Genomic DNA, 27576 nt, shown 5'->3' with positions numbered 1-27576 from the left:
CAAAGTTGACAATTCAATTTATACAGCTGTACCATCATTGAGTTCACATGTTGAAGCCAACGTAACCCAATAGAAACCCTCGCTATCATTTAATATATTATTAAATATATATCCCATTCCCATCCACGTCGACGACTCTTTCCTTTCCCGGCTCCTCTTCGTCTCGAAACCCTATCCCTGACCCTGCTGCCCTCCTCGATCCTGACTCCGACCTACCCGAGTCCTCCACGCACCATCACCACCACCGGATATCCGGCCGAGTGATGGAGGCGGCCGCAGCGAGCGGCGACGGGCAGGAAAAGGTGATCGCAGTAGCGAAGCACATCGTCAGCAGCCTCGCCTCGTCCAAGAACGCCGCGGAGGATATGATCCGCATACTTTCCGGCTTCGACAACCGCCTCTCCGACCTCCTCGTCCCTTCTGCCGACGATGGCGGAAGTTGTCCCGACGGAGATGGCTTTGGTGCCTCGGAGGCTGAACTCCGGCTCGAGGCTGCCGAGAAGGTCATACTCCGCTGGGACGCCTCCGATTCCTTTGTGTGGGAGTCTTCGTCTCCTGAGGACGCAGAGGAGTACCTCGCTGCGGTTGGTGATCTTATCCGCTTAACAAGGTATAAAACCTCTCCGGGGGGCTGCAGTGGATCTGCTCACGACCTCGTTAATCGCGCGGAGATTGCACTCCAGATGGCAATGTCCCGGCTTGAGGAGGAATTTAGCAATTTGATGGTCCGCAACGCTGTCCCTCTGGACTCCAATGACTTGAGCTCCTCCATTCGTCGTCTCTCCCTCTCTTTTGCATCCGACATCGGAGAACCTATAGAATACTTCGAGAGCTCCGTTGAATATGAAAACCAACACCATCAGCAGCAGCAGTCGCCACCACAGCACCAAGAAGCGAGTCCTGAAGATAGATCTGGAAGAAGTCTGGTGGACGAGCGGAGCTTAGATCTGATTCATCCTGAAGTTGTCCCTGATCTCACCGCAATCGCAGAACTTATGATATGGGCCAACTATGACCGTGAGCTCCATCAGGTGTACTGCACTGTACGACGGGATATTCTCGAGGAGTGCCTCTCCATTCTTGGCATTGATAGGATGAGCATAGAGGAGGTACAGAGAATTGAATGGAAGATGCTTGATGACAAGATGAAGAAGTGGATTCAGGCCCTGAAGATCGTTGTTCGAGTTCTGCTCTGGGGAGAGAAAAGGCTCTGTGACCAGATTCTGGCTTCTTCAGAGGTGCTTAAGGAAGAGTGTTTCACAGAGACTGTTAAGGGATCAGTCATGCAGCTACTCAACTTTGGTGATGCCATTACTATATGCCAGCGGTCTGCTGAAAAACTCTTTCGTATCCTGGATATGTATGAGGTGCTTGCTGACGTTTTGCCAGATCTTCAGACCTTGTTTGTTGGAGACCCAGAGGACCTTGTATGTGTAGAGGCTGAAGGGGTTTTGCATAGATTAGGTGATGCAGCAAAAGGAACTCTCATGGAATTTGGGAGTGCGATCCAGAGGGAGTCATCTCGGAAGCCAACACAGTGGTGTGAGATCCATCCCATGACACGCTATGTCATGAACTATGTAAGATTACTTGCGGACTACATGAATACCATAAATTTGCTTTTAGATGATGGAACGACTAGTAGTGATCAGCGCAATTCTGAAGATCATGATAATAGGAACACTGATGGAGAGACTTTTGAGAGCACGACTCCATTAGGTCGCCATTTGGTTCTGACAATTTCATATTTGGAATCTAATTTGGATGAAAAATCCAAAACTTATGAAGATGGAGCAATGCAGTATATATTTCTTATGAACAATATACTCTATATTGTCAATAAAGTGAAGGATTCAGATCTTGGGAAGCTTTTGGGAGACCACTGGATAAGAAAGCGCCGCAGCCAAATTCGGCAGTATGCCACAACCTACCTTAGAACTTCCTGGACCAAAGTGTTGTCTTGTTTGAAGGATGAAGGAATGGGGAGTGGTAGCTCCAGCAGTGTCTCCAAGGTCACTCTTAAGGAGAAGTTTAAAAATTTCAACTTGGCATTTGAAGAAATTTATAGGGTTCAGACCACTTGGAAGGTTCCAGATCCTCAGCTCCGAGAAGAACTGCGAATTTCAATATCAGAGAGGGTCATCCCAGCATATCGTGCATTTATGGGAAGGTATGGCAGTCAATTAGATGGTGGAAAATATGCGACAAAATATATAAAGTATACACCAGAGGATTTGGAGAGCGAGCTTTCAGATCTGTTCGAAGGTTTATCTGGTCCCACTCCGAGAAAAAAGACTTAGTTTATGCAGTTACAGGTATGATCTAAGTCTCATCTTGTGCAAAGTTCAGATATTTCACTGCATGTAAATTTGACGATGATCCTTTCTAGCCCTGGTATTGCTTATGCACAGACAGTCTTTCATATATAGTTTTTTTGTTCATAATGACAATGCATTGTGATAAAAAAAAATGCATATGTAAATAATCTAGTGAGTTCTTGGAATGTTTTTAAGTTGAACTTTTGACAGAATTGTTACAGCTCATAAGCCATCAAACCAGCCATTCAGGAATGGTTTCAGACCAAGAGCTTATATATTTACTTTGTTATCTGCATGTCATCTCTAGTTTTGGTTGGATTTCTTTGTGCGCTTGGTTGCTCATATATTTATTTCTTCCATTTTGTTGATTTATCAATTATTAGTGTTTAGACGTTTTTCCATTAGGGTGTTTTTTTTCCCATCATGCAATAATTATCGTTAACAGAAAAAAATTCAATAACCAAACATAATTAGAACAAACACGATTTAATGACAATGATGATTGTAAGTCCATGGTTCATAGTCTTATGTCACATATGATGTCTACAGATTAATAGTTCTTTTAGATGATTTTAAATAGGATTTCAAAATCTCAGCTATATTGTAAACTATGTTGTACTCCTCGATAAAAGAAAACTCAACTCTAGACAAATTATTAGCACTTAATTTAGTCATTGTTTTTGTGCATAAGTGGTGATGGTCTTTCGAAGTCTTTGCTTATTGTTGTGTTTTTGGGTGACCTTTCCAATGAATGAGAAATTGGTGGATCATCTTTACTTTTGTTTCTTAGGAATTAATCTTTTGTTTTCAACTTCTTCAATAGAACTTTCTAATCAATTTTTAGTTTAATGATAAATATGTATATTTATTTAAATATAGATGATGATATAATAGAAGATAAAGTTTAATGGTGTAGAAGTATCTATATAGCCGACTTCATTTAGTGAAATAAGATTTGATTGTTGTTGCTAACTAACTTTAAACTCATAAGTTATTATAAATACTTGTAGATGTCTTACTAAAACTATTATAAATAATTTCATCAATTTGTATATTGTTTTTTGTTTGTTCTTTTAATTTAGTTAGTTCTTTTGAGTCCTTAAAACCATGTGACAATCGTAGGCTTGGATCATAGTCAATCACATGTGAACTACTACTTAAATGCAGTGAGTTGTGAGAGGGCTTTTGAGAAATATTCAAATAAAAGATGATTAGAGGCGCTTAGGCAAGGAATTCAATAGAAGATTCATGTGAAGGATCATCAAACAACTCTTTAGAAGGTTTATACAAAGGATCATCAGGACTCTTTAAAAAGCTCAAGTAAAGAATTGTTAGAGAGCTCTTGAGAAAGCTTGAGCAAAGGATCATCATCAGAACTTTAGGAGAGTAAAGGATTAGTAGTGGGCTCTTCAGAAGATTCGAGTAAAAAAGTGGTTCTTAAGGCAGTATAATTAAAGGATCATCAGTGTTTGGATAAGGGTTAACTAAATATAAAAATTCTAGTAGTTGTATGATTGAAGGTGCTCTTTACAATGTAAAATGTATTAGAGAGCTATTTTAGTGTTAAATATTAGAGATGTTTGATCACTCATCCATATAAAAGTTTTTGATATTGTGTTGATGATTTCTCAGTGTTTAGTTAAGGACCTCTCATTTTCAAAGAGGAAAAATTAACAAGATGTTCTTTTTCTACTGTCAGAGCATCAAAGCATCACCGGAATCCTTTAAAGTCAAATTACTAGAAATCTTTTAGGTTTAAGTTAATAAATATGTTTTTTCCTTCTAAAATTAAGTTGTCATAGGAGCCTTTAAATTTGGTTTTATCTTTGGTTTAAGCAATGATTTACTTTATATAGATTTCCTTTAAGTGCTTAAGGGAGTATTAGTCTGTCAAAGCATTATAAGTATATGAAAAATATATTACCTTTTCTTTTCATTTCTATCCTAAATCCTTGATGATGTGTCCATTAAGGCTTTAACTTATCAAAAATTCACGTGGCTGAGGCTGAAGCGGCTTCTTTCGAAGTAACAGAAAGAAAAGCAACGACCGGAGTAGGAGAGTCAAGTCAAAAAGAGGATTTCTCACTTCTTTCTTTCATTCAAAATCGTGTATGAGAGTTTCATCTTGCAAGGAGAACTACCTTCAATCTATGTAAAAGATTGAATCTATTAGAATTTCATATATAAATATCAAATTGATATTGTTATTCTTCCACGCTCAAGGATAATTGTTTAGATTTGTAAATTTATTATGGAATGCTATCTCTTAGGGATAAATGTCTTGGATTTGCAAATTAATCGATAAAATACAATGAAATGTATTTTTCTCTTTTCAGTCTTTTTTTGTCTCATTTTGGGCTAATTTTTAATAAATTCTCATCGATGTTGGTCCTCATCTTCATGGCCATATTTTAAATATGTTTTTACTCATTTAATAGAGACAACATTATCATAGTCAAAATAGTCTTCTAATTTGGACCTAGACATATCTTTCTTTAACTTTGCAACTTATTGTGAGTCAATTTTTAATAGATTTTTATTAATTCGAATATTTCTTAGCAAATTCAATACTTTAATTTAACAAATCATACTTATTCGATAAACCTTATCTAACCATAATCTATCGTTTTATTTTCCAAAAGTGTTCAATTTTTAATCCATAAAGTATGACAAATGACATCACAATCTAAAGATTTTCTTTTAACCAAATGAACACAAAACATTTTGGTCATTGGTTCTAATATCTACTAACAAATCTAATATGCCCATTTTATGACTATTTTGTTTTTTTTTCCTTTTCTTAATAATAAAACTAGGTTTATATATTTAATTTTTGTTTATATAGATTTTCTCCATATTTTAAACTTTGAATTTATTTAATTTGACTGTTATCGGTGAATATAAATAACATTTGCAAACAACATTTTCACTAAACAACTTGCAAGTAAAATAAAGGGCGATTGACTAGAGAAGGAAGGCGTTGACTCAAAGAAGAGGCATGTGCTCGACAAAAAATAAAAAAGCCTATCCGAAGAAGAGGCATTAACTCATAGAGGAAGGAAGAAGTGGAGAATCATACAATGTAAAATTACTCCAATTTAATTAGCTATTTATTTGGCCTTTCAACGATATTTTTTTTTTAAAAAACATTAAAAGGCTCTCTGAATTATATAAATCGTGAAAAGAATATTTTTTTAAAAAAATAATTAAAAGAGTACTCCATCAAATATTTTGTATTAAAAATACTTTTTATTACAATGTATGTAACAACTATAATATGACTATTTTATTTTAATCAAAATTATTATAATAATATTATATTAAAATATTTTTTAATCAATTTAATTATAATTATTTAAACTCTATTAAAATCATTTTAAATCGGTCAAAATCATTTTAAAATAATTATAAGTAACTACTACATAAGTTAAGTGTCCTAAAATAATTCTAAATCTCAAACGATGAATATAATTATATAAAAATATTTTTTTATTAATTTAGTTAAAATTATTTAAATTTCATAAAAATTATTTTAAATGGATCAAAATCATTTTAAAATAATTGTATAGCTATCTAAATAACTGTTACATAATTATAACAACCATGGGATCATGATTCAGATCGTAAGATCATACAATCAGAAAGTACCAAAATGATCCAAGAGCATTTGGAATTGTATTTTGTAGTGGAGTTGAAACAGGATCGATAGAATTGGTCAGGATCGATAGGATCGATACGATTCTATATTACAACGATTTTATACATTAAAGATCATAACTTTTAACTTAAATTGAATCACGAGATCCATAATATATCAATCTCGAAAGCTCATTCAGAAATCTATATTTATTATCGAGTGTAATCTTAGATTCAAAAAATATCATTTAAAGTGGTATTGAGTGGTTCCAAAGAATTTAAGTCTTAGGTTATTTTCATCTTTTGGATGGTTGGAGTTTTAAGAGGATTTTGAGATTATTTAAATAATTATTTAATTATTTTTAAGATATTTGAGTTAATATTATTCGGTTAAACTAAAAGAAGAATTCTCTATTTTTATGATTTTATGTATTTTTTTTAAAAAATTCTCGATTAACTAATTTATAAAATAATCATTATTTTATCAAGTATTAGATAATAATATCATCTGTGATATTGAATGTATGGTATTGAATATTGGCGGTATATATATGTATATATAAAATTATTAATCTATTTATATATAAATAATTTTTTATTATATTTTTTAAAATTTTTTAATTATTAATCATGTATCATAAAATTTTAAAGATTTTTGATAGGATTGTACGATTTTACGATTCCATCCTGACTGATTCGATCTTCCATAGGATCGTAATCCTACCAACTATGATAACAACTATTTTATATTAGCTATTATATTATATGCTGTATTAGTTTTTTAAATTAATTGTTACTGTTGTATTAGTTATAGAGTGACTGTTATATATTATAGTAGTTAATTTAATATACGATGAGACGTTAATTTAATAATTTTTATAAAAGAGATGCATTTGATCATTCGGTTAAATAAAGACATCCCTTTTGTTCTTTTTTCCCATCTTTCCAGCTTCTTTCTTCATCTGAGTGGAAGAGTCTAAGTCATCCTGAAGTCTGGGCCAAATCCTTGATTTGACTCCTGGGCAATTGGGAGACTCCAGTCAACCATTTTCACTAGTGTTGTTTCCACTCAATACCAGACCATAAACCTCCTCCGAAGCTCTCATGTAGCTTGCACCTTCAATGGCTCTCCTGTAGCCACAAAGTCTCTCTCTGTCTTTGCCACCATCGATTAGGCGTCTCACGCACGGTACGGCGTTGCGAATGTAGAACGACAAATATCGCTATAAATATGCCCACGCACTGGCCTTTGGCTGACTCACTCAGCCTAGCTAGAGCATGGCTTTTCACTGCACTCTCCACCAATTTCTTGGCGCAGCGCTCCTTGTTTCGCTCGTCGCTCGGCCCTCTAACTCCGCCGGGCGCAGCGAGGCGAACGAGGTGGCTACGAGTGCAGCGGATTGGCACCGGGAGTTCAACCCCAGGCACGAGACGTGGATGAGGAGATACAACCGCAGCTACCGCAACAAAACAGTGAAAGAAGCGCGCCTCAAGATCTTCGCGGAGAACGTCAAATTCATCGACAACTTCAACAAAGGAAAGCACAACTTCTCACTGAAAGCTAACAAGTTCGCCGATCTGACCGACAAGGAATTCCTGAAGCTGTACACCAACCCGGGGCTCTCGCGCCACGTTATTCCTTATCCGTGGTACCGGCGCCGTAGACCACCTCAACATAAGAACGCTACTACGCATCGGGTACCCATGCTTGACTGGAGGGACAAGGGCGCAGTCACCGGCGTCAAGAATCAAGGAAATTGCGGTGAGCACTCAGCCAATCATGTGTGTTTCCCTCCCATCTTCATGCGTTGCTCATTGTTTGCAAATGAACTAGGCTCTTGCTGGGCGTTCTCTGCCGTAGCAGCAATGGAGGGCATCATTCAGATTAAAACAGGCAAGTTAACATCCTTGTCAGAGCAGGAGCTCGTAGACTGTGTGCCATCGTACAAGGGGAGCTCGCCGTGCCTCAATGGCTACGTCAAGAGAGCTTTTGACTTTGTTATCCAGAACGGCAGTCTGACAACCGAAGACAACTACCCGTACAAGGGAGTTCCTGGAGCCTGCAATTTCACTCTGAATTCTGCTACTTTTCAGACTCGAGCCGGCGGCGTTACGATAAGCAGATACGAGTGGGCTGCCAATGAGACAGAACTCTTGGAAGCTGTGGCCAGGCAACCGGTCTCGGTCTCTGTCTCGATACCCGTTGACAATGCCAAATTCTTCCAATTCCATGGCGCTGGTGTCTTCACCGGCATTGGCTGTGGACCTGATGATGACATCAACCATAGCATGACGGCGGTGGGCTACGGCACTGATCAGAATGGCACCGACTATTGGATCTTGAAGAACTCTTATGGGTCGAAATGGGGAGACAACGGGTATATTAAAATGGCTCGAGGTGTGAATAGAGGAATTTGTGGGATCACCAAGCAAGCTATCTACCCTGTTATCGACTGACTGTGCAAAGAGATGGCTCCATGTACATCGATTAGAACAACTGTATCAAGAGACATGGATTTCAGAAGCATTCCTGTCTCTGGTTATATCTTGCTCAGTCAGTTTCCTCCAGACAATCTGCTAGCAATGGCATAGAGTTATAGCTACGATCCCCCAAAGAAGAGGTACGCCGATAATGCAACCGCCGGGTGCAAGGTTTATGAGTGTCTGCAGTAGCAATAGCAAGGAAATGTTGATAATAATGTCTTAGTCTATCCACAAAATATAGGAGAATATGTAAGTAATGTTCTATGGATTGCCATAATAGCAGATTGATACCAAAGCTTCTCAAATCTCAATGGTTGTAGAACCCATCTCTTAAATCCATGTTCCAAGAATTTCCTCATTTTCAATGGTAAAACTTTTTAGGATTATATTTCCACTAATTTTGGACTATAAATGAAAAATTGTTGGATATATAACTGTAAGACCAGACATGCTGTTATTGAAGAGACAATATGTTGCAAAAACTCAAATTTGTCAACACTTTGAAGGAAAAAACTGACGCCTAACACATGAGCAGTGATGAACTTCCGTGGTTTTGTGCTATGACGTTGTGATTAATTGAATACATGTAGCTCTTGAGAATCTTGCCATGTTCTTACAGAAAGATACAAAATCACATTGATAGATGCTATAGTTCATAGAGCTTTGAGATGACCAGGTCTCAAGGATATAATGTATCCTGTCTGCAAATAATAACTATCACCTACTTTTATTGCAATTCTAGTATAGGAGAGATGAGAAAAAGATGGATCACAAAACAATTATCAGTAGTCCCACTGTTCAGGGTTTCTTAATGGATTCTACAAGAATCAGTATCTGAGTCAGACAAGTTTTTAAATACTTACCAAGTCAGTAAAAGGAAACGTATCACTAACACAGGCACAAATAATGTATATGGATACTATACACGCCATCAAAGAAAAATGAATGAATAACCTGAAACAAGGAAAAATGGAATCCTTGAACACCTATCGGCAAAATAGGTTGCCGGTCAAAATGAAGGAGTCAAAAGACTTAACACAGAAGAAGACAGCATGAATCACACCATGCCCTAAACAACCAGCTGCATGAGAGATGCAATAACCTCAGTGAATATCCCTACCTACAGGTTCCTATAATCATTCACTTGAATTCATTTGGAATTTCTTAGAAGCTTACCCAAAGCAATCTGCATCTTATCATTCCAAGAAAGGCGAGTTCTGAATTTTTCTTCAGCAAAAGCATCCAAGATAATTTCCAACCTCCTGGCTAAGTTTGAATAAGTACATTCTAGAAATGTATGATCAAAAATTCAAAAATTGTCTTTGAACATTTAGTATGATTAGTGGAGAGTAGAGACAACTATGAAGTGCAAGTAGGATAGGATATTATACATGCATGCATAATTTCACATACTTGTAAAGCTTCCAAAACATAAGCCTTGCAGATTCTTGAAAGCCAACAGATGTGAAGATTAAAATGGCATATGACCACCAAGCTGCAGAATTCAGAGGAAGAATGACTCTCCATGCACCTGATAGGACTATCAAACTTACGAGCCAAAACAGCAAGTAGCAATAAAAAACAACCTTTTGAAAATCAGCATATTTTATAGGATACTTGAAACATGGAGTTGAATACAAATATTCTTTATACAGTCTCTGTGTATTTCATAATAATTTATAAAAATTTCCTTGAAGATTCTACTGCACCATAACCAATTTCACAATATAGAAAGCTAAGCATGAAAAGAGAACATATACATGTATGAAAATTGATCAAGTAGCTCTACTCTAAATCATGACACCTTCTACATTAATTAAAAACAATCATCAAGGAAAAAAAAGGCTCATGTGATTGAATCACTTCAAGAATTGACAAGAATTAAAAACAGGAAAACAAGCATGAAAACTGATTCTTGCAATAATTTGTAATTGAGATGCAGCTTATATCATTTTGTTTGCATACCAGATCCATTTCAAGAAACCTGATGTGATTCTATTTGTTGATTAGAATATAGAAGTGAAATTATTCTATTAACACCCAGAGGACCTACAGGTTACCAAAAGGATTGAGTCGGCACCAAATGAATATGAGATATGTTCCATATAGTTAGGTATGAGTGAATATTACAATTTGATAATAACTAATACAAGAGAGCTTGGTTAAAGACATCAAACATTGATCTTCATATTTATGAGGGCAAATATTACACATCTGCACTGGTCATTGCAGCCCTAAATATTTATTAAAAAGCATCGTCTACTTACTTCCACGTCTTTGTTTATGGTTAAAACCATCAAACAAGTATTGATTAATTAATTAATTATATGTAAATAATTAATGTGTATAATATATATTATTATACAGTAGCTGCTATAAAAAAAATATATAAATAGATAATCGTAGGCATCAAACTTGTAGCGCAAAGTATTATTTAGGTTCTACCAATCAATTATAATCAAGAGAAGTTATAACTTTTCTATAGACAATCATACTATAACTTTTTAATTATTTTTTTATAATAATCATAGAACTGATCGTGTGAAATTATTAAGATGGTATATTTCATTTTTTATTAAAAAATATTATTATATTTGTAATTGAGCTAAAAGATTAATTTTAATAAATAAAAATATTGATTTATTCAATATTCTGTTAATTTTGTCCGCGTATCGGGTTATTATTATTTTTTCGAAATAGGGTTAAAACGCCGTGCCCTGTCGTAACCCACACCACGCCCATGCGCACGACGAGGCCGCCGACTTCGCAGCGACGCTAGGGTTTTGCAGTTCGTTGATTCTTCTGATTGCCGGCCCCGGCTCGTTGCTCGCTTCCGCGGCGTCGGATCCTGCTGGATTTTCAGATCGGATAAGTTGATCGACTGCAGCTGCGCCGTATTATATCAGGAGATCGACGAGCGACGACTCCGATCTATATCCTCCAGGTACGCTCCCCTCCGACAACCTCTGTTTCCTTCTCGGGGTTTCTACTTGTCAGATCTAGATTCCCTCCTTTTTCCCTTTTAATTTGGGGTAGAATATGTTGGATCAACTGTTTCCTTCATCCTTTTGTCTGATCTCGACTGTGTCGACGTGGTGTGGCGGTAAGGAATGGTATCCCTAAAAACTGATGTCTCTTAAGGTAGACATCGATAAGTCGAATTTTGTAAATTGCGAACTTATCGTATCAAAGCACCTTCAACTACGTAGGTCAGACTTAATTAGTTTGTCAATTATGTAGCGCATGGAGATTTCCTTTTAATTCAATAAATGACCGAAGAAGGTTCCCTTGTTAAAATATGTCTCCTCCACATTAGGCGCTGAAAGTTTAATCGGTTGCTTATTTTGTCAGCCAAGAAAGGAAATCGAGTGATTATGCATCAGAACGTTCCTGTCCTTCATGTGTTGATCATAGTTTAAAATTTTGATTCATATTGGTTGGCACGAAGCGCTTCACCTGTGTACCGGAACTGAAATTAGTCAGCACACTAAAAATTACTTGTTTTGATTCATGCCTGACCGTTCAGCTGTAACCATATAATCTTTGTGCTTGCTGATTTCAATTCTGATATGCTAGTCCAAATTTCAGTTGTCTACCGAGATTTATTGATACCTTTGTAGATTAGTTATTCAAATATCAAATGTGATGAGTGCAAATATTTAATTTAGGCGATGGAAAATTATTGTGTCGATCTCACTAGGATGAGCAAGAACTGTTCTTTCATCTAATTGTGATGGTTTTACCAGAGATTCTCCTAATGGAACATTAGTAGAGATACTCTTACTAGTAAAATATGCTAGGAGATGTTGGTTATACATTTTGAGTTGTTTCTATGTAAGTTTTGATTCAATTTAGTATTTAGGTGTACTTGCTCTATCTCTCATCTACCAGTAGAGAGAAACTGCCAACGAGAGTACTTAAACATGTCTTTCTTTTGACCACTCTTAGTTGCATAATGAGTATAGTTGCTACTCTCTAGAGTTATAACATATATCTATTTCTACTGATGTTAACCTTTATTGATTTGAGTGAATTCCATTCCTTTTGAAATCCTCATCTACTTGTAAGTTTGTAACATCTAGTTCCTACACATTTGTCCATTACGTTCTCCTGCAAGACTATCAACAACAATGCTTCCACTTATACCTGTATCCATATCATTACATTCTCCTGCGAGACTATCAGCAACAGAATCTCCATCATTATGGACCTACAATAGACAACCATATGACTCCATTGCTTGACTAACACCACTCTCTATTCCTGCTTCAACCTCTTATTTTAATCTTCCTGTTACTCTCCAAATGGTACTTGCAGTCCTACTTCTCATCTCATTTCTCATTTCCTATCTGGTGTTACATTTTCACCTAGTTATTCATCCTTTATTTCTTCTTTGACTTCACATTATATTATTGAGATTATTTTAAATTATTAGAAGAATATGGTAAATAGTTTCAATGTGCTTCATATTCTGGTATAAATGTGAAACAAATCCCCACACTGACTGCAACCTGCCGAAGTCCATTGGTCTTAATTACTTAATTCATGACTTCAGGTTTTGCCCAATGCAGCCACTGTTGTGCATGCATAAACGAGTTCATGAACCATAGCTTAGCATGCCAACAAAAAGAAATAGGTAAGAGTCCTTCAAGGCTTTCCCTAAGCTTAGGACCAAAGCTGAGATGATATCCCTCATTTTCCAACAAATCCTTTGTCTATTTCTGCATGTCTACTCTTCCCTCTTCATCTTAGTTTCTTGTGAATATTGGCATGCCTAGCTTTATGTATTTGTCTCTCATATCGCCTGCAATGCATTACACAGGAGGAATGGCGAGCAGAACTAGCAGTGACAGTCGGGAGCAGCAGATGAATGAACAACTAATTTTAAACACATATGCCAACATGCGCACAGAGGTTAACCAAATTTACTCAAAGATCACTGAGCTAGAGATGGAAGTGAGTGAACACTCCCTTGTAATTGGAGCAATTCAACCACTTGATCCAACAAGACGCTGCTATCGAATGGTTGGCGGCGTGCTGGTCGAGAGAACAATCAAGGAAGTCCTCCCTGCTGTTCAGCGTAATAAGGAAGGTCTCGAAGAGGTCATCGCTCGCCTCAACGAGGCATTAGAGAAGAAGAAAAAGGAGATTTCAGAGTTCGAGTTGAAGTATAAGATTAAGATAAGAAAGGCCGATAGTGAGACCAAGGAGGATACTAGCCAGAAGGAAGGCTCCGCACAGGGGGTTCTTGTAGGTCCTGCAAGCTAGTAGAAGGAAGAGCTGGGAAATAAGTCAACGATCAGGTTATGCAGGTGCTGTGATAGTGGTGTTTAGTATTGCCATGCAGGTCCTAATGTTAATTTTGCTTCAAGAGTGGTTGTATGATTTCTCTGTTTTAGTTGTCTGATCAGTAAAGAACTAGAAACAAATGAGATTCTCAAGGCTATTATTCGATCTGATATATCCAAGTCAGAAGCATGTTTTATCTTTACTCTTTTCATTTTGTCAATTCTCAAAAATGCACCAACGTATTATGTTTTTTACCCAAAGTTACTAGTTTCGTTTGGTCGAAATAATTCAAACATATTTTAGAATCACTTTCTTACATTTCTACAGATGAAGCAGAGGCTCCAAAACAATCATTTAAGTGTACATAATTCACGAGGGTTCATCAAATGCAACTGGGAGGAGTCATCGTGCCGGCGGAGCTTCCCTGCGCATTCTTGCAGTAGGCCTCCGCCTGTTTGTTTCCCAAATAAGTCAGCTTTATATCGCGCAAATCCAGTCCCTTGCATGGGTTCGTCGGACTGCAGTCGAACTTCACCGCCACAGGCGTCGCCGACGACCCTTGGATGTCTACGTACGAGACCTGGCCGATCCTGATTCCAGAACTCTGCAATGCCAAACCAAAATTGTGTTTGATCCCTGGCTAGCTATCAAGCAGTACTGGAGATGAGATTTGAATGTCTATGCGGACCTGGCCGGGGCAGTCGACGTTGCCGGGGCAGTAGTTTTGGTCGATCACGATCGGGTTCTTCACGTTCTTCATGACGGCGTGGGAGAAGGTGACGTCCTCCACGAAGCCGGCGTTCGGCTTCCCCCATGTCTTGATCCTCACCCCATTCTGCGTCCCCGAAAAGGTCACCCCCGTCACCGTGATGTTCTGCACTCCGGTCTCCGACGGCATCGCCCCCAGGCTCCCAATGCTGCACCGTCAACGATTCAACGACCACTATATATGTTATTATCATCACACGTAAAAACAAATCAAACCATGCATGCATTGGATCATTGAAAGCTGAATCAATGACCTGATGCCGTGTCCCGGGCCGCAACGAATCTTCTCGATCCAGACGTTGCTGGTTCCTTCGCCCATGGAAATGCAATCGTCGCCGGTCTTTATAACCGTGCTGACGACGCTGACCTCTGTCGATTTCTGGATGTGGATGCCGTCGGTGTTTGGGCTGTCTCCCGGCGCGATGATCTTGGCGCGCTGCACTTTCACGCCGCTACTGGCGAAGATTGAGAGGTGGAACACCTCGCTGTTGTGGGAAGCCAATCCTCTGATGACCACGTTCGTCGACGCCGCTATCGCCAGCGACTGCACGCACCCAATCGATGCTTTAATTTCAAATTTCAATTGGAAAAAATGCACTCGAATTAATTGATTAGCTACCGTGGCGCCTTGTGGACAGCTCCGGCCGGCCTCCTTGCACGCCCAAAAGGCCTGGCCGCGGCCATCGATGGTGCCGCCGAGGACGGACACCCCGTTGACGTTCTTGAACAGCAACCAGTTGGCGGCGGCGGTGTATCCGGAGGGAGCGACGAGGGTGCCGGCGATGAAGAGCCTGATGGCGCTGTTGTTGCAGGGACCTTGGAAAGTGGCTTGGCTGACCAGGAACCGGCCGCCCGGCACGTAAATGCTGGCCGGCTTGTTGGCGCCGCAGGCTGCCGACCATGCGGCGAGGAAGGCCTCGGCTGAGTCGGTTTTGCCGTCGGCCGCCGCGCCGTAGTCCACTACGTTGTAGCTTGCTGCTGCATGAAGGGAAAGACGGAGAGCGATGAGGAGAAAGCACACTGCTCGTGCCATCATGGAAGAAGAATACATTTACAGAGAGATTCAAACTTAGCAAATTAACGTTTAATTTGAAAATTCGATCTGCTGTGCTGCCTCTGGGAACGAGGGGATCGATTTATAGAGACGATATCCGAGTGCTGGAGTAGAAGTGAAGGATCGAGCTCGGAATAAATAAACTGAAGGTCAAAGGTTGGTGGTGGAGTGCAAGCGTTGCCGTTGCCTCAGGACTGAAAGGCGTTTCAGCCGCCATTTTCTGCTTTCTGCTTGCACCATTAATGGCGACTTCGTGCATGGCTGAGCAAAAATTCGATTAAATGGATAATTCGATCAAATCCAGCTGAATTAAAAATTTAATTTAGTTATTTTAGAATTTTGATTATTTTTTTAAAAAAATTGATTAATTCGATTAATTTGGTTCGGTTTTGATTTTAAAATTCTTTATTCGGTTAAACCGAATTAATCAAATTAAAAAAATAATTTATAAATTTTAAGTAAATAAATTTATAAATCTCTAATTCATTAGTAAAATTTTCATAATATTTTAAAAAAAATTTAGTTAATTCGGTTAAAAATCGAATTAACCGATAAAATATCGATTCAGTTTGTTCGATTTTTATTGAAAAATTCGATTAGTTCGGTTGGTAAACAAAAAATCGATTTATTCGATTTTCGATTAATACAGTTCAATTTTAACCGAACACTCACCCCCAGTTCATCATATTATCATCTAATTAAGATGTCACTAATCAAATTAGGAATATGTAGTTTTAAATTCATAGTGTTCACCAAATAATTATTTCTAGTGTTCAAAGCTGATTGCTTGTAATTGGAGCCTAGCTCCAGTCCATGGTTTAGGATTCAATGGATATAATTATATTGCCAGTGAAGCATGCAAATACTAATTGAATGCATGCCAAGTGTGGTTTCTTCTCATTCAAGGTCAAGATAGCGTTAGCTTGACATGTCATATATATATATATGTAAATGGTTTAAATATTCTTCTCATTCATGCACCAAAGGAATTTTCCTTTCAACTTAATAATTAATTGTACAGAAAAGGTGGCTAATGATTGAGTACGTTACTTTTAATCTTGCTTAGAACATCACCGTGAGTTGTATACGCGCCTGAAGGTAAGGTGTACGACATTTTAAAGTACGATCAGATGTTCCTTGTTGTCTAATAATTAGATATGGATTATAAAACAAACCAACTTGGCATTTTCAAGTTAGACATCCTTTCAAGGTGACATTTATATACCTCTTTGTTTCATATAGGATTTGTATGAAAACTAAAAGTCATAAGGTCGCTTGAGTTTTTCATATAAAAAAGAAAATTGATTTATTTGATATATTGTATCATTTTCAAAAGTAAATTAAAAATTATTTTGGTCTTAAACTACTTTCTTTCCAGTCTGATTGAGAAAGTGAGTATCAAGGATTGAATCTCTTACCCCCACATCCCTGAGTAAAATGACTCTACGAAAAGAAAATGTACGTCGATATATAGTGGAAATTATTTTAGCTCTTCTTCATCATTCATCAATCCCTCGTAAATATTGAGATAACACTATTAGTGTTGTTGTTTACCTCATATATAAATTGATTTCCTACTCCATTGTTCCATCTAAAATTTCTTTTCGAAAAACTTTATAATCGGACTCCTACCTCCACTTTTCTTTAAATTTTTGATTACACATGTTATCCTTGGTTATGACCTTATTCTAAACAGAAACTAATTCTCAATCACAATAATGTATTTTCATCGATTATAGTAATTTGCATCATGGAAATCATTGTTTGAATATTCTGACCGTGCCCCCGGGGCACCCGGGGCATAGCTAAGTTGGTTACGACGTAGCAGAGTTGCAGAAGAGGGCAAGAGTTTGAATCCTGGCGAAGCCAGCCAAATACCCTCCTACGTCGTGACCAACTGCAGTTTCTCGATTTACCTCCTCACAGATGGTCGTGGGGCCAACCGTGTAGGGCCGCTAAGGTGGCAGATATTCCACCTTTTGCAGAAGATTATACTGACCGCGCCCCCGGGGCATAGCTGAGTTGGCTATGACGCAACAAAGTTGCAGAAGAGGGCAAGGGGACGTCGAATCCTGACGAAGCCAGGCAATACCCTCCTGAATCATGACCAACTGCAGTTTATCGATTTACCTCCTTACAAATGGTCGTGAGGCCAATCGTGTGGGGCCACTAAGATGGTGAATTTCACTTTTTTTTGCAAAAGAATTTTCTGACCGAATGGATATATATATATATATCACATGTTATTTTCGATGAGTTTCTATATATATATTTTTTTTGCAACAGCTATCTCAGCTCTCTCTCTTCATAGAATGGTGGCACTTTTCTGACACCACACAATATAATATCAGAATCTTCACAAATTGTTTCCCTTACAAAATGCACTAGAAGATTTAATAGGGGATGACATTTTAGGTCTCACTCCGATGACTTTTGAAACCTCACCTATGACATCGGAATCCCTTCAAGTATTTGCCCTAGCAAGAGCAAGACATATTGATACTATAAGAGGGGATGATATTCTAAAATATATTCCATGTCTAATAATCTCAGAAACCTCACCAACTAAAAATAATATGCTCCCAAGTTTTGGGTCCTCAAATAATGCAAGTCCATCATCCCCATCACCTTGTCAGCCTACTCACTTATCAACATTAATGAATGATTCAGATGGTGACACTCCTTGTCGTATGCTTACTTTCAATGACATCTATGTGCGATGCCCACCAATGGTCACTTGATACTCTCTTCCATGAGCTCTAGTAGACTCCTCAAAATTTGTTAACCAATTTGCTTTTCACAAGTGAATAAGGATTCAAATTGATATGTTGCAATTGCTACAAAATTTGATACTCTTCTTCACAATGGAACACAAGGTATAATTCCTTGCACTTTTCCCATGAATGTTGTGGGCTTCTAATAGATCTGTTGACTTAAATATCGAGCAAATGACTCTCTTGCTACAAAACTTGACTTGTAGCTAAAGGTTTCAATTAATGATCAAGTATTGATTTCAATGACACATTTAACCCAATTGTCAAAATTACATCGATATCTATCTGATTATTATCACTACAAGAAAATCGGTCTTTAACAACACTCAAAAGACATCGGTTTTATGACAAAACCGATGTCTTTTACTTTTTTACAACGATTTTAAGAAAAACCGATGTCTTTGAGAGGTTGATGGGAGACTACGACAACGATTTTTGGAGGATACAACAACGGTTTCAAAACTGTTGTCTATGTCCGCCTACAACAACGGTTTTTGAAGACTACAACAACAGTTTGAAAACCGTTGTCTATTTACGGTTTCAACAACGGTTTTGGAAGCTATAACAACAATTTAAAACCGATGTCTATTTGCGCTTTCAACAACGGTTTTGAAAGCTATAATAACAATTTAAAACCGTTGATTGGAGACTACGACAACGGTTTTTGGAGGAAACAACAACGGTTTTAAAACCGTTGTTTATGTCCGCTATTTTGGGACTATAACAACGATTTTTGAAGACTACGACAACGATTTGAAAACCGTTGTCTATGTGGGACGACAACAACGATTTTAGAAGCTACAACAACGGTTTTAAAACTGTTGTATATTTGTGTAAAAAAAAAAACCCACACACAGTACATAAAAATTTAGACAAATATAAATTAGTATTTATAAATTAATAAAAATTTAAAATCGTGGTTACTTACGTTTATAAAATCATTTTAATTATATGTATAAATTAATAAATGATTAAAAAATCTCTTTAGACAAATATAAATTAATATTTATAAATTAATAAAAATCTAAAATCATTATTACTTATGTTTACATAAACATTTTTATTATCTTTATAAATTAATAAATAAATAAAAATTCTCTTTATATAAATATAAATAAATATTTATAAATTAATAAAAATTCCATTTATGTTTATAAAAATTGTAAGATATCAAAAAATTTCAAAATAAATACGAAAAGATTCGTCTCGCGAAGACGAACCAAACGAAACTTGTTTGGACCAAATCGGAGGTCGTTTGACCCCTGAACCAAGTGAACCAAGTCAAATCCGGTTCGGATTGGCTGGTTTGGGCTGATTGTCCGGTTCAGTTGAGATAGGTTAAAAGGCTAACGGGTTATTGGATCATACTCGTTAACTAAAACCACCCTTTAAGAAACCTAGTCTCCCTTCTCCCGATCGCGGCCTCTCCCTTCTCCCGATCGCGTGCGACGCCGCCACTGGGATTTCACCGCTGCTCGAGAGCTCGCCGCTTTAGCCCGTAGCTGGAAGCCAAGGAGGGACTGCCGGACGACCTCGCCGCCTCCGATTTCCAGTCGCACCAGTGCCAGCGACCCTCCTTCGCCGAAGGCCGCCGCAAGAGGACGACGCCGCCACTTCGATTTGTTTTCGTACTGCTGATCTCGTGTCGGCGACACTGTTTCCACCTATTGGAGCTCGATCAGTGCTCGACGCTGCCTATTCCTCGCTGCCTCCTTCGCGTGAGCAAACGAATCAGAGGAGAGGAAGCCAAGAGGTAAGGGGAACCCTAGTTTTCGGTTTCTTGAGTTGGAAATTGGTTAGATGGTTTTGAAATCTCCTTAGATTTGGGTTTTTCCTCCACAGCTCGTTGAAGGGGTTGGATCCGATTGGAGATTCGTGAGTCTCGGCTGCAAGAGGAAGAAATCGGCTTGAATTTGGATTCGGCAGAGAAAAGGGGAGCTAATCTAGAGCACGGCTTAACCTTAAGCGTGTTGTTGTAAGAGAAACTAGTTTTGGATTCCGCTATTGGAGAGAAGGAAGCTTGGAATCAGTAGTGGCTTGATCAGGGGCTAAGCTTGGAGTCTAGGGCATGGGAACAGTTCCAAATAGGGTCTTTTCTTAATGATTCATGAATGACTGATAGTTCATTGATTGGTATAATGAAGAAGTGCAGATTTTTGCACTAAAGCAGGAGCACTAGCAGGAACAAGAGCAACACTAGCACTTGAAATGGTTGGCTAGGCAAGGCATTGATTTCAGTGATTTCCACACTAAAACTTTTCCAATGCTAAAATAAAGGTTGGCTAGGCAAGGCATGCTGAAATTGTATTGTTCATGATTCTCTTTAATGGTGCAGAACCAAGTCTTGCTTGATTCAATCTCTGAGCTCCAGAGGAAGGTAAAAGAATTTTTTTTTTGTTGCAATGTCCATCGATAGAGAGACCATTCACGTAGGAATTGCCAATGCTTCAACTTTTTGCATGACCATCTCTTTGTTATGTACAGGAAAAGTCACTACAAGAGCAAAACAAAAGTTTGGAGAAGCATGATTTGTTTGTTATATACTATGCAAGCCTATGCCACTAGAAATATTAATCTCTTAACTAGAGTATCTTTTATCTCTCACACTTCCAATTCTATCCAATTTAAGCATGATTTGCTAGTTTTATTTCATTTCTATTACTTTGACTACTCAGTGACATTCGACTATCTTTGGAGTAGATTTTTGTATATATAATATCCTCTTCTGTAACCTCTATTAACAATGCTTGAAATTTTCTAGGGCATGTTCCATCATCAAGGGAAGGATATGCAACAAGTGGAAAAGGATATGCAAAAGCTCCGGTCAAAACAGGCAGATTTGAATAACTCAAAATCCAAGTTACCATCAGGTCATTAATGCACTATGAAATGCCTTTCATTAAAACCTTGAAATAACATGTATGGTTTATTTTTCAGACACAGTAAGCTGTAGGTACTTGTAATTATTAGCTCATATTTTATATTGCAGTAGGTTAGTCATTATTCTCATTAATGTTTCTCTGTTCGTTATGTGGATTTACTGGCAAGATTTGTTGCTGGTCAAGAGGAAGTCTTAATATCAGTAGTTATTTTGTTTAGGTATTGATACATCATCATCAGAGTATGTTTTTCTCTATGAATGCAGGTTGCACCTCATTTCTTCTGTACTGCTGTAGTCATACTTGTCTGTGGTTGTATGAATACATGGATAGATCTGTGATAAAACTCAGCAAGCATAGTCCAAGTGAACATTTTAAGTATTTTTATTGATATTTTACATAATTTACTGACTTTCCTGTTCATTATTTCTTGGTTGTAGGCACACTTCAATGATATGGTACCAGTGAATAATCTTAGTTTCGTTTCTTTGAAGCTACTTCGAAAGAGCAAGAATGAAGTTGTGCCAGAGAACAAGGATGATGGTGATTCAGATGAGGACAAAGAGGATGATGATGAACAAGATGGCGAAGACCAGGAAGAGGACGATGGGGCTGAAGGTGATCCTTCTGGGGATGAAAACGCTGAGGGAATGTGTAATATATTGTAAGAAGAATATTTGTGTTAGTTACTTTTGGTTATTTGTAAATATTGAGGTGATTAAATATATCGGTGCTTTGCTATTTGTGATTTGTTGGGTGAATTTATAATATTATGATAATTTTGTACTCTTGCTCGATTATAATTTACAAACAACATAAAAAAAAGTGTTATTACAACAGTTTTAGATTCAATGACATCGGTTTGGAAGCGTTGTCATTAAGTGATATTACATCGGTGGAAAACCGTTGTTAAAATTGATGTTAAACATATATTACATCGGTTTTACACCGTTGCAAAATCGATGTCGTTGTGATATTACATCGGTCGAAAACCGTTGTTAAAATTGATGTTAAACATATATTACATCGGTTTTACACCGTTGCAAAACCGATGTCGTTGAGTGATATTACATCGGTTTTACATCGGTTACAAACCGATGTCGTTGAGTTGTATTACATCGGTTACAAACCGATGTCTAAAATGTCAGACCTTTTACAACGCCTTCATAGACATCAGTCGATTTTCTCATAGACATCGGTTTTCCACCGATGTCTATGACTGTTTTTGTTGTAGTGTCTAACAAATTACAATCAAATTCAACATCTAAAACCTAAGACCTCCTGTTAAAGTTGTCTAAGGGGTAATAAAGAATTATCAATACAATAATAATGTTCTTTAAGAGCATACATAAATGTTCTTATAGTATATTTTTGATGATACTTAAGTTTTAGGGACATCATCAAAAAAATATATGCCAGCGGTCCCACATGGTCGGCCCCACGATCATCTGTGAGAACGTAAATCGAGCAACTGCAGTTGATCACGACGGAGGAGGGTATTATCTCAACTTCGTCGAGATTTGAACCCTTGCGATCTTCTGTAACTTTGCTTTATCATAACCAACTCAGCTATGCCCCGAGGGCAACCATTCTCTCATTCCTGACATTTGATGATATTGTTATACAATATCAACACTAATTTGATAAGTGCCACAATATAGGAATATAACGTCAGTATACAGTGTCAAGAAAAATCATATTTGGGAGATGCAACAGGTTCTTGGGTAGCATTACAAGAATGGGCGACAGAAAACTAAGGTGTGTTACCTCGGCATCTCTAGCTTGATATACTATATATGGGAGGCACGAAATTGAAGACATTATCAAGGCATTATCCTAGATTTTGATTGAATTTTTTGTAAGGTGCAGGTCCATGTGTATCAGTTTGTAGATCTCAAGCCACGATAGCATCTAAGTTGTCGGTGACTCTATTCCTGAGATGAGATTGGTTTTGTGGTTTGTGATGCTTCTATGACCCATAGATGAGCATGCAAGTGTTGTGATGTATGGATATGTGGGGCTATGGTGTCTTGGTGTTGGTGGTGTCATGAGTTTGATGTAATTTCTTGTGTGATGGGTCACATGTAGGTGCTCAACGGCTAGTGATGTCTGAGCTGTGATGTTAGTCTTTTGATTGTACATTTGAGGGTCTAACCTAGGAGTGCAAACGAGTCGAATCAAATCGAATAATATAAAAATATTGATATTCGAATTCGAGCTCGAAACATGTATATGATATTTGATGTGTTAGGTCTGGGTTTTATGCAATTTTTAATCTATTCATTTTAAATTTTTACATGAAAATAAATTATGAAATGAATCGATTTGATCTTAATTGTCCTATATTGCATAATCTGAAGCTTGATTATAATTTTCATGATTTAATGGTAATTTTTGCATCAATTGGGTTTTAATTGATTTTAGAGCTCAAATTAGATCAAACTCGAGCTCAATCGCGATCAAATCAAGTCAAATCAAGCCAATTTTCTCAAATTGATCAAGCCAACATGGAGGACATGACCTAACTCAAGTCTGATCAAAATCCCTAAATTTTTCCAAATCCTAGATTGCTCTAAAACCTCAGATCAAGACTGTACCGTTGGATCAGAAATCAAGGACCCAGATTTGTTGATTAATCAGAGTATAAAAGTCGAAACTTAGGGAATGAACAGTGCTGGCTGTGGCACTGTTCATCGTCTTCTCGCGCGCGCATGCCCTGTTGAGGAGCGTAACTCCACAGTCAGCCGCTTCCTCCCAAACCAATTCCGTTGCAATCATTATTCCTTGAAGCGTCCAAAATCGGTCGATTGGGTGAAATTTAGCAGCTGGATGAGGCGCGGCGGTGAGAGTTTCTCCGGCGGCTTCCTCCCCTATTTTCTCGCGTTCCGGCCATCCACGGTTTAATCCGACGCCACGAGCTTTTGAGGGGTTCTCTGAGGTTCGTGGCTAGCTCCTATACCATCAGCAAATTGATCGGAGTCAAGAGAAGATAGGAAATCCGGTTTTGCAGCTTAGAATCCTCCGAGCAGACCACTGTTAGCGTCGTAGAGGGTTTCTTCGGCATTTTCACGGTTCAGGCAGCGAGGAAACCACACCAGGGATCATGTTGAAGACTCCAGAGGGATCATTGAAGCCACATTGTGGATTCATCAATTTGATTGACACCAAATTGAGGAGAAGAAATGGAAAAGGGAAGGGTCGAAGGAATTTGTCTGATTTTTTTGATTTCTGATTTGCTGTTTACTTCTGAATTTTGATTTCAAGCTTTGTTAATTAGTCCCACTTCTTCCTTCTGTTTCAAGCTGTTAAACTGAACGTGCCATTTCAGTACACTGTTCCGTGCCAAGTTCTTCCCAGAGTATCAGTAGGTTAGGGTTTTGTAGTTTAAGCTTTTATCCTTGATGTTGGTTAATTGAGTTTGAGTGGTTAGTTGTTTTAGAAGTGTTTGAGTTTTGGCTGCTTGAATTTGAAGTTACTGTTCCGTGCCATTAGTTCTTGATTAGGATAAACTAGTTCAAGCATTTTCATTGTATTCTAGGATTTAGATGGTTGGTTCAATAACTTGGAATCATTTTGTTGTATTGTTTTGCATTGCCAATTTTTGAATGATTCACTATTGCCATCAAATTGTTGGGCTCATTTAGCTTGCATTAGAGTTAGCTTGCTTAGGGTTTCATTCTTGATTAGTTAGTTACATTTTCTTATCTACTTGTTAATTTTGAATTGCATTTCATTTCAAAACACCAAAACCCCCCATTTTTATAGAAAACCCCAAAAGAACGACTCGAAAGCTCAAATTAAACAATTGTCTACTAGTCCTTGGAAAAATACAACTCGAGGCCCGTATACTTCATTTATTTGTATTTATCATGAGTTTTTGATAAATTTATAAATTCTAATTTGCAACCCTACTCGTGACACATATCAATTTAGGGTTGTCAATATTTGAATTCAATTCGAAGCTCAAAAATATCAATAATTTGAGCTCGAGTTTGATTCAAAATATGATTCGAGCTCGAGTTCGATTCGAATTATTCGTACCTTAATTCGAGCAGAATCAAACTTTAGTTCGAAATGTCTTAAATTATTCAAGTTCGATTCGAATTATTCGAACCTTAATTAGAACAGAATCAAACTTTAGTTCAAAATGTCTTAGTGGCTCGCGAATAATATTATAGATTCGAATTCGGCTCGAAAAATTATCGAACATGTTCGAGTTTGACTCGAATTCGATAATTTCGAATACGAATCAAATATTATTCGAACTAGCTCGAAAAGCTCGCGAACCGGTTCGATTTGTTTGCACCCTTAGTCTAACCTCTCTTATTTTATCTATATATGAACCAATTTTTTTTTAAAAAAAAAGAAAAATCATATTTTAAAGATATTTTAAAATGTGATCTAAATTAATTTATTTTAATATTTATAAATATCTGATTTTTTTATAAAAACATTAAAAAGTTAAGTAAAGATAACTTAAAAATTATTTTATAAATGACATTACAATAATTTATAAAAAATATTAAAAATTATAATTAATATTTGTTTAAAATATATAAAATTCAATATTTACCGATGATCACAATTCATCTACTATTTAAAATAGAAAAAATTATAAAATATAATTTAAAATACTAATAGATATTTTTATTCATCCAATAATAATTTGAGTTAAATTTACAAATGCAATACTAATGATAAATCATTTACATTCACAACAACCTATACACTACACTCAAAATATTAAATTTTAAAACAAACAAAGTCTTATAAAATAAAAATTCAACTGATGACATCTTCAAACATCATATTGATTCACAAAAATTCAAATCTCTGTTACCTACAAATACAATACATATATTTGTATAAGTGAAGTAAAACAAAATTAATAAAAATAATTCAAAAGATTGGATATTACATCAAACGAGAAAATTACAAATATCATTCTATATGCACCTATTAGTAGTCTTCACTTACTCTTAATTGCAAATACATTTTGTTTAAAATTATAATAACATGAAAATTTTAAAAAATTAATAATATTTCAATGAAAGATTAAAATCATACCAGATGAAAAGGTCAAACTATCATTCCTCCAAAGATTCCTAGTGGCTAAAACTAATGTACTAGAAATTACATTCACAGCAATCAAAAAGCATATTACAACTATAATAAAAATGAAAACAAGATCAATGTGTTTCAAGAGGCAGAATGACATCAATTATAGGGAAATATTATTGGTGAAAAAGGAAAATCATTTAGAATAAGGCATTCATGAATAAACTAACGAAGATTCCTCCAATAATACTACCAGAATCATCAGAAAATAATCCGAAAAATAGCCTCATAGTTAGATGAAAGACCTTCAAGGATAGTACAAAGAAAAACATGCGTGCGAGGGAAAGTAGACAAAATCTATATATATATAAAAACAGAGTTGTCTGTCCAAAAATTTCCCGCCTAAACATTAATTATAGACATATTTAACTATATAGAAACAAACTTACATCCATCGAGGACTGCAAAAATCTTTCATACAATTAATATTTATCTATACGGAAACAATTTAAGGAACCTAATTTTTGGGGACCTAATATAGCTACACTCAACTCTTTAGTTTCAATCAAATCTTTTATTATGAAAATAATAAATTATATATGCAGTGAACCTAATTTAAGAAAGATATCATGAATCTGTGTATTTTGCATACAATTAATATTTATCTATATGAAAATAATTAATCATATATGCAGTGAACCTAATTTAAGGAAGATGTCTTGAATCTCTGTATTTTGCATATTAATGATTTTTTACAACTCGAACGGACATACATTTTATTTTTAATTAAGTTATGAAAATATAGCCTTAATTAATGTATTTAAATAATTATGTATTACATATCAATTATTATTATTTTTTACCTGATATAGAAATATTTATCTTATGAATTATCATTATAATTGTTTTACACAAATAGTATGATTTTTTAATTCAATAAAGTATTTATTTTTAATTTTTGTCTGATTTAAATGATTTGAGTTATATCTAAAACTTATATATGGTAAAGATTACCATATTTGATTGTAAAATATCATTTAATGTTGCAAAGCTAATAAAATGTTATTAATAATTGAAATGACCTTAATTAAAGATTACCATATCTATATCTATATATATATAAAAACAGAGTTGTCTGTCCAAAAATTTCCCGCCTAAACATTAATTATAGACATATTTAACTATATAGAAACAAACTTACATCTATCGAGGACTGCAAAAATCTTTCATACAATTAATATTTATCTATACGGAAACAATTTAAGGAACCTAATTTTTGGGGACCTAATATAGCTACACTCAACTCTTTAGTTTCA

The 27576-nt window shown here is 36.5% G+C and overlaps 4 protein-coding genes, 1 long non-coding RNA gene and 1 pseudogene across 5 annotated transcripts; 4 read left to right on the top strand and 2 right to left on the bottom strand.

Moving 5' to 3' along the window:
• Positions 1–156: 156 nt before the first annotated feature.
• Positions 157–2607, top strand: LOC141825015 (exocyst complex component EXO70B1-like). The gene has a single exon (XM_074712377.1). The coding sequence runs from the start codon at positions 264–266 to the stop codon at positions 2298–2300; it is 2037 nt and encodes a 678-aa protein (XP_074568478.1). The 5' UTR covers positions 157–263; the 3' UTR covers positions 2301–2607.
• Positions 2608–7232: 4625 nt separating this feature from the next.
• LOC141825472 (senescence-specific cysteine protease SAG39-like) lies at positions 7233–8554 on the top strand. Its single transcript, XM_074712856.1, has 2 exons — positions 7233–7716; positions 7789–8554. The coding sequence occupies exons 1-2, from the start codon at positions 7233–7235 to the stop codon at positions 8409–8411; spliced, it is 1107 nt and encodes a 368-aa protein (XP_074568957.1). The 3' UTR covers positions 8412–8554.
• LOC141823745 (gamma-secretase subunit APH1-like) lies at positions 8457–12638 on the bottom strand (annotated as a pseudogene).
• Positions 11152–13929, top strand: LOC141824546 (prefoldin subunit 2). The gene is made up of 2 exons (XM_074711857.1): positions 11152–11382; positions 13261–13929. The coding sequence occupies exon 2, from the start codon at positions 13266–13268 to the stop codon at positions 13704–13706; it is 441 nt and encodes a 146-aa protein (XP_074567958.1). The 5' UTR covers positions 11152–11382; positions 13261–13265; the 3' UTR covers positions 13707–13929.
• Positions 13930–14109: 180 nt separating this feature from the next.
• Positions 14110–15546, bottom strand: LOC141825698 (polygalacturonase-like). Its single transcript, XM_074713083.1, has 4 exons — positions 15115–15546; positions 14750–15039; positions 14416–14644; positions 14110–14331 (listed from the first exon to the last, which is right to left on the bottom strand). The coding sequence occupies exons 1-4, from the start codon at positions 15544–15546 to the stop codon at positions 14110–14112; spliced, it is 1173 nt and encodes a 390-aa protein (XP_074569184.1).
• Positions 15547–19772: 4226 nt separating this feature from the next.
• Positions 19773–21945, top strand: LOC141825420 (uncharacterized). Its single transcript, XR_012601508.1, has 5 exons — positions 19773–20076; positions 20166–20543; positions 20659–20700; positions 21085–21193; positions 21643–21945. It is a non-coding gene; the product is annotated as an uncharacterized LOC141825420 (long non-coding RNA).
• The last annotated feature ends 5631 nt before the right edge of the window (positions 21946–27576 follow it).

This window comes from Curcuma longa, chromosome 3, assembly GCF_044706935.1.
Source record: "Curcuma longa cultivar G26 ecotype Majalengka, Jawa Barat chromosome 3, ITB_CL_G26_1.1, whole genome shotgun sequence".
Classification (NCBI taxonomy): domain Eukaryota; kingdom Viridiplantae; phylum Streptophyta; class Magnoliopsida; order Zingiberales; family Zingiberaceae; genus Curcuma; species Curcuma longa.
Note: the sequence above shows the minus strand (reverse complement) of the source record. Positions and strands in the feature narration are given on the sequence as shown.

Excerpts from the sequence above, each read along its gene's own strand:
- LOC141825472 (XM_074712856.1), top strand. The coding sequence starts at position 7,233 with ATGGCTTTTCACTGCACTCTCCACCAATTTCTTGGCGCAGCGCTCCTT. Across the intron at positions 7,717-7,788 it reads CAAGAATCAAGGAAATTGCG|GCTCTTGCTGGGCGTTCTCT; the intron begins GTGAGCACTCAG and ends CAAATGAACTAG.
- LOC141824546 (XM_074711857.1), top strand. The coding sequence starts at position 13,266 with ATGGCGAGCAGAACTAGCAGTGACAGTCGGGAGCAGCAGATGAATGAA.
- LOC141825015 (XM_074712377.1), top strand. The coding sequence starts at position 264 with ATGGAGGCGGCCGCAGCGAGCGGCGACGGGCAGGAAAAGGTGATCGCA.
- LOC141825698 (XM_074713083.1), bottom strand. The coding sequence starts at position 15,546 with ATGTATTCTTCTTCCATGATGGCACGAGCAGTGTGCTTTCTCCTCATC. Across the intron at positions 15,040-15,114 it reads GCTGTCCACAAGGCGCCACG|TCGCTGGCGATAGCGGCGTC; the intron begins GTAGCTAATCAA and ends GGGTGCGTGCAG. Across the intron at positions 14,332-14,415 it reads ACGTCGACTGCCCCGGCCAG|AGTTCTGGAATCAGGATCGG; the intron begins GTCCGCATAGAC and ends TTGGCATTGCAG.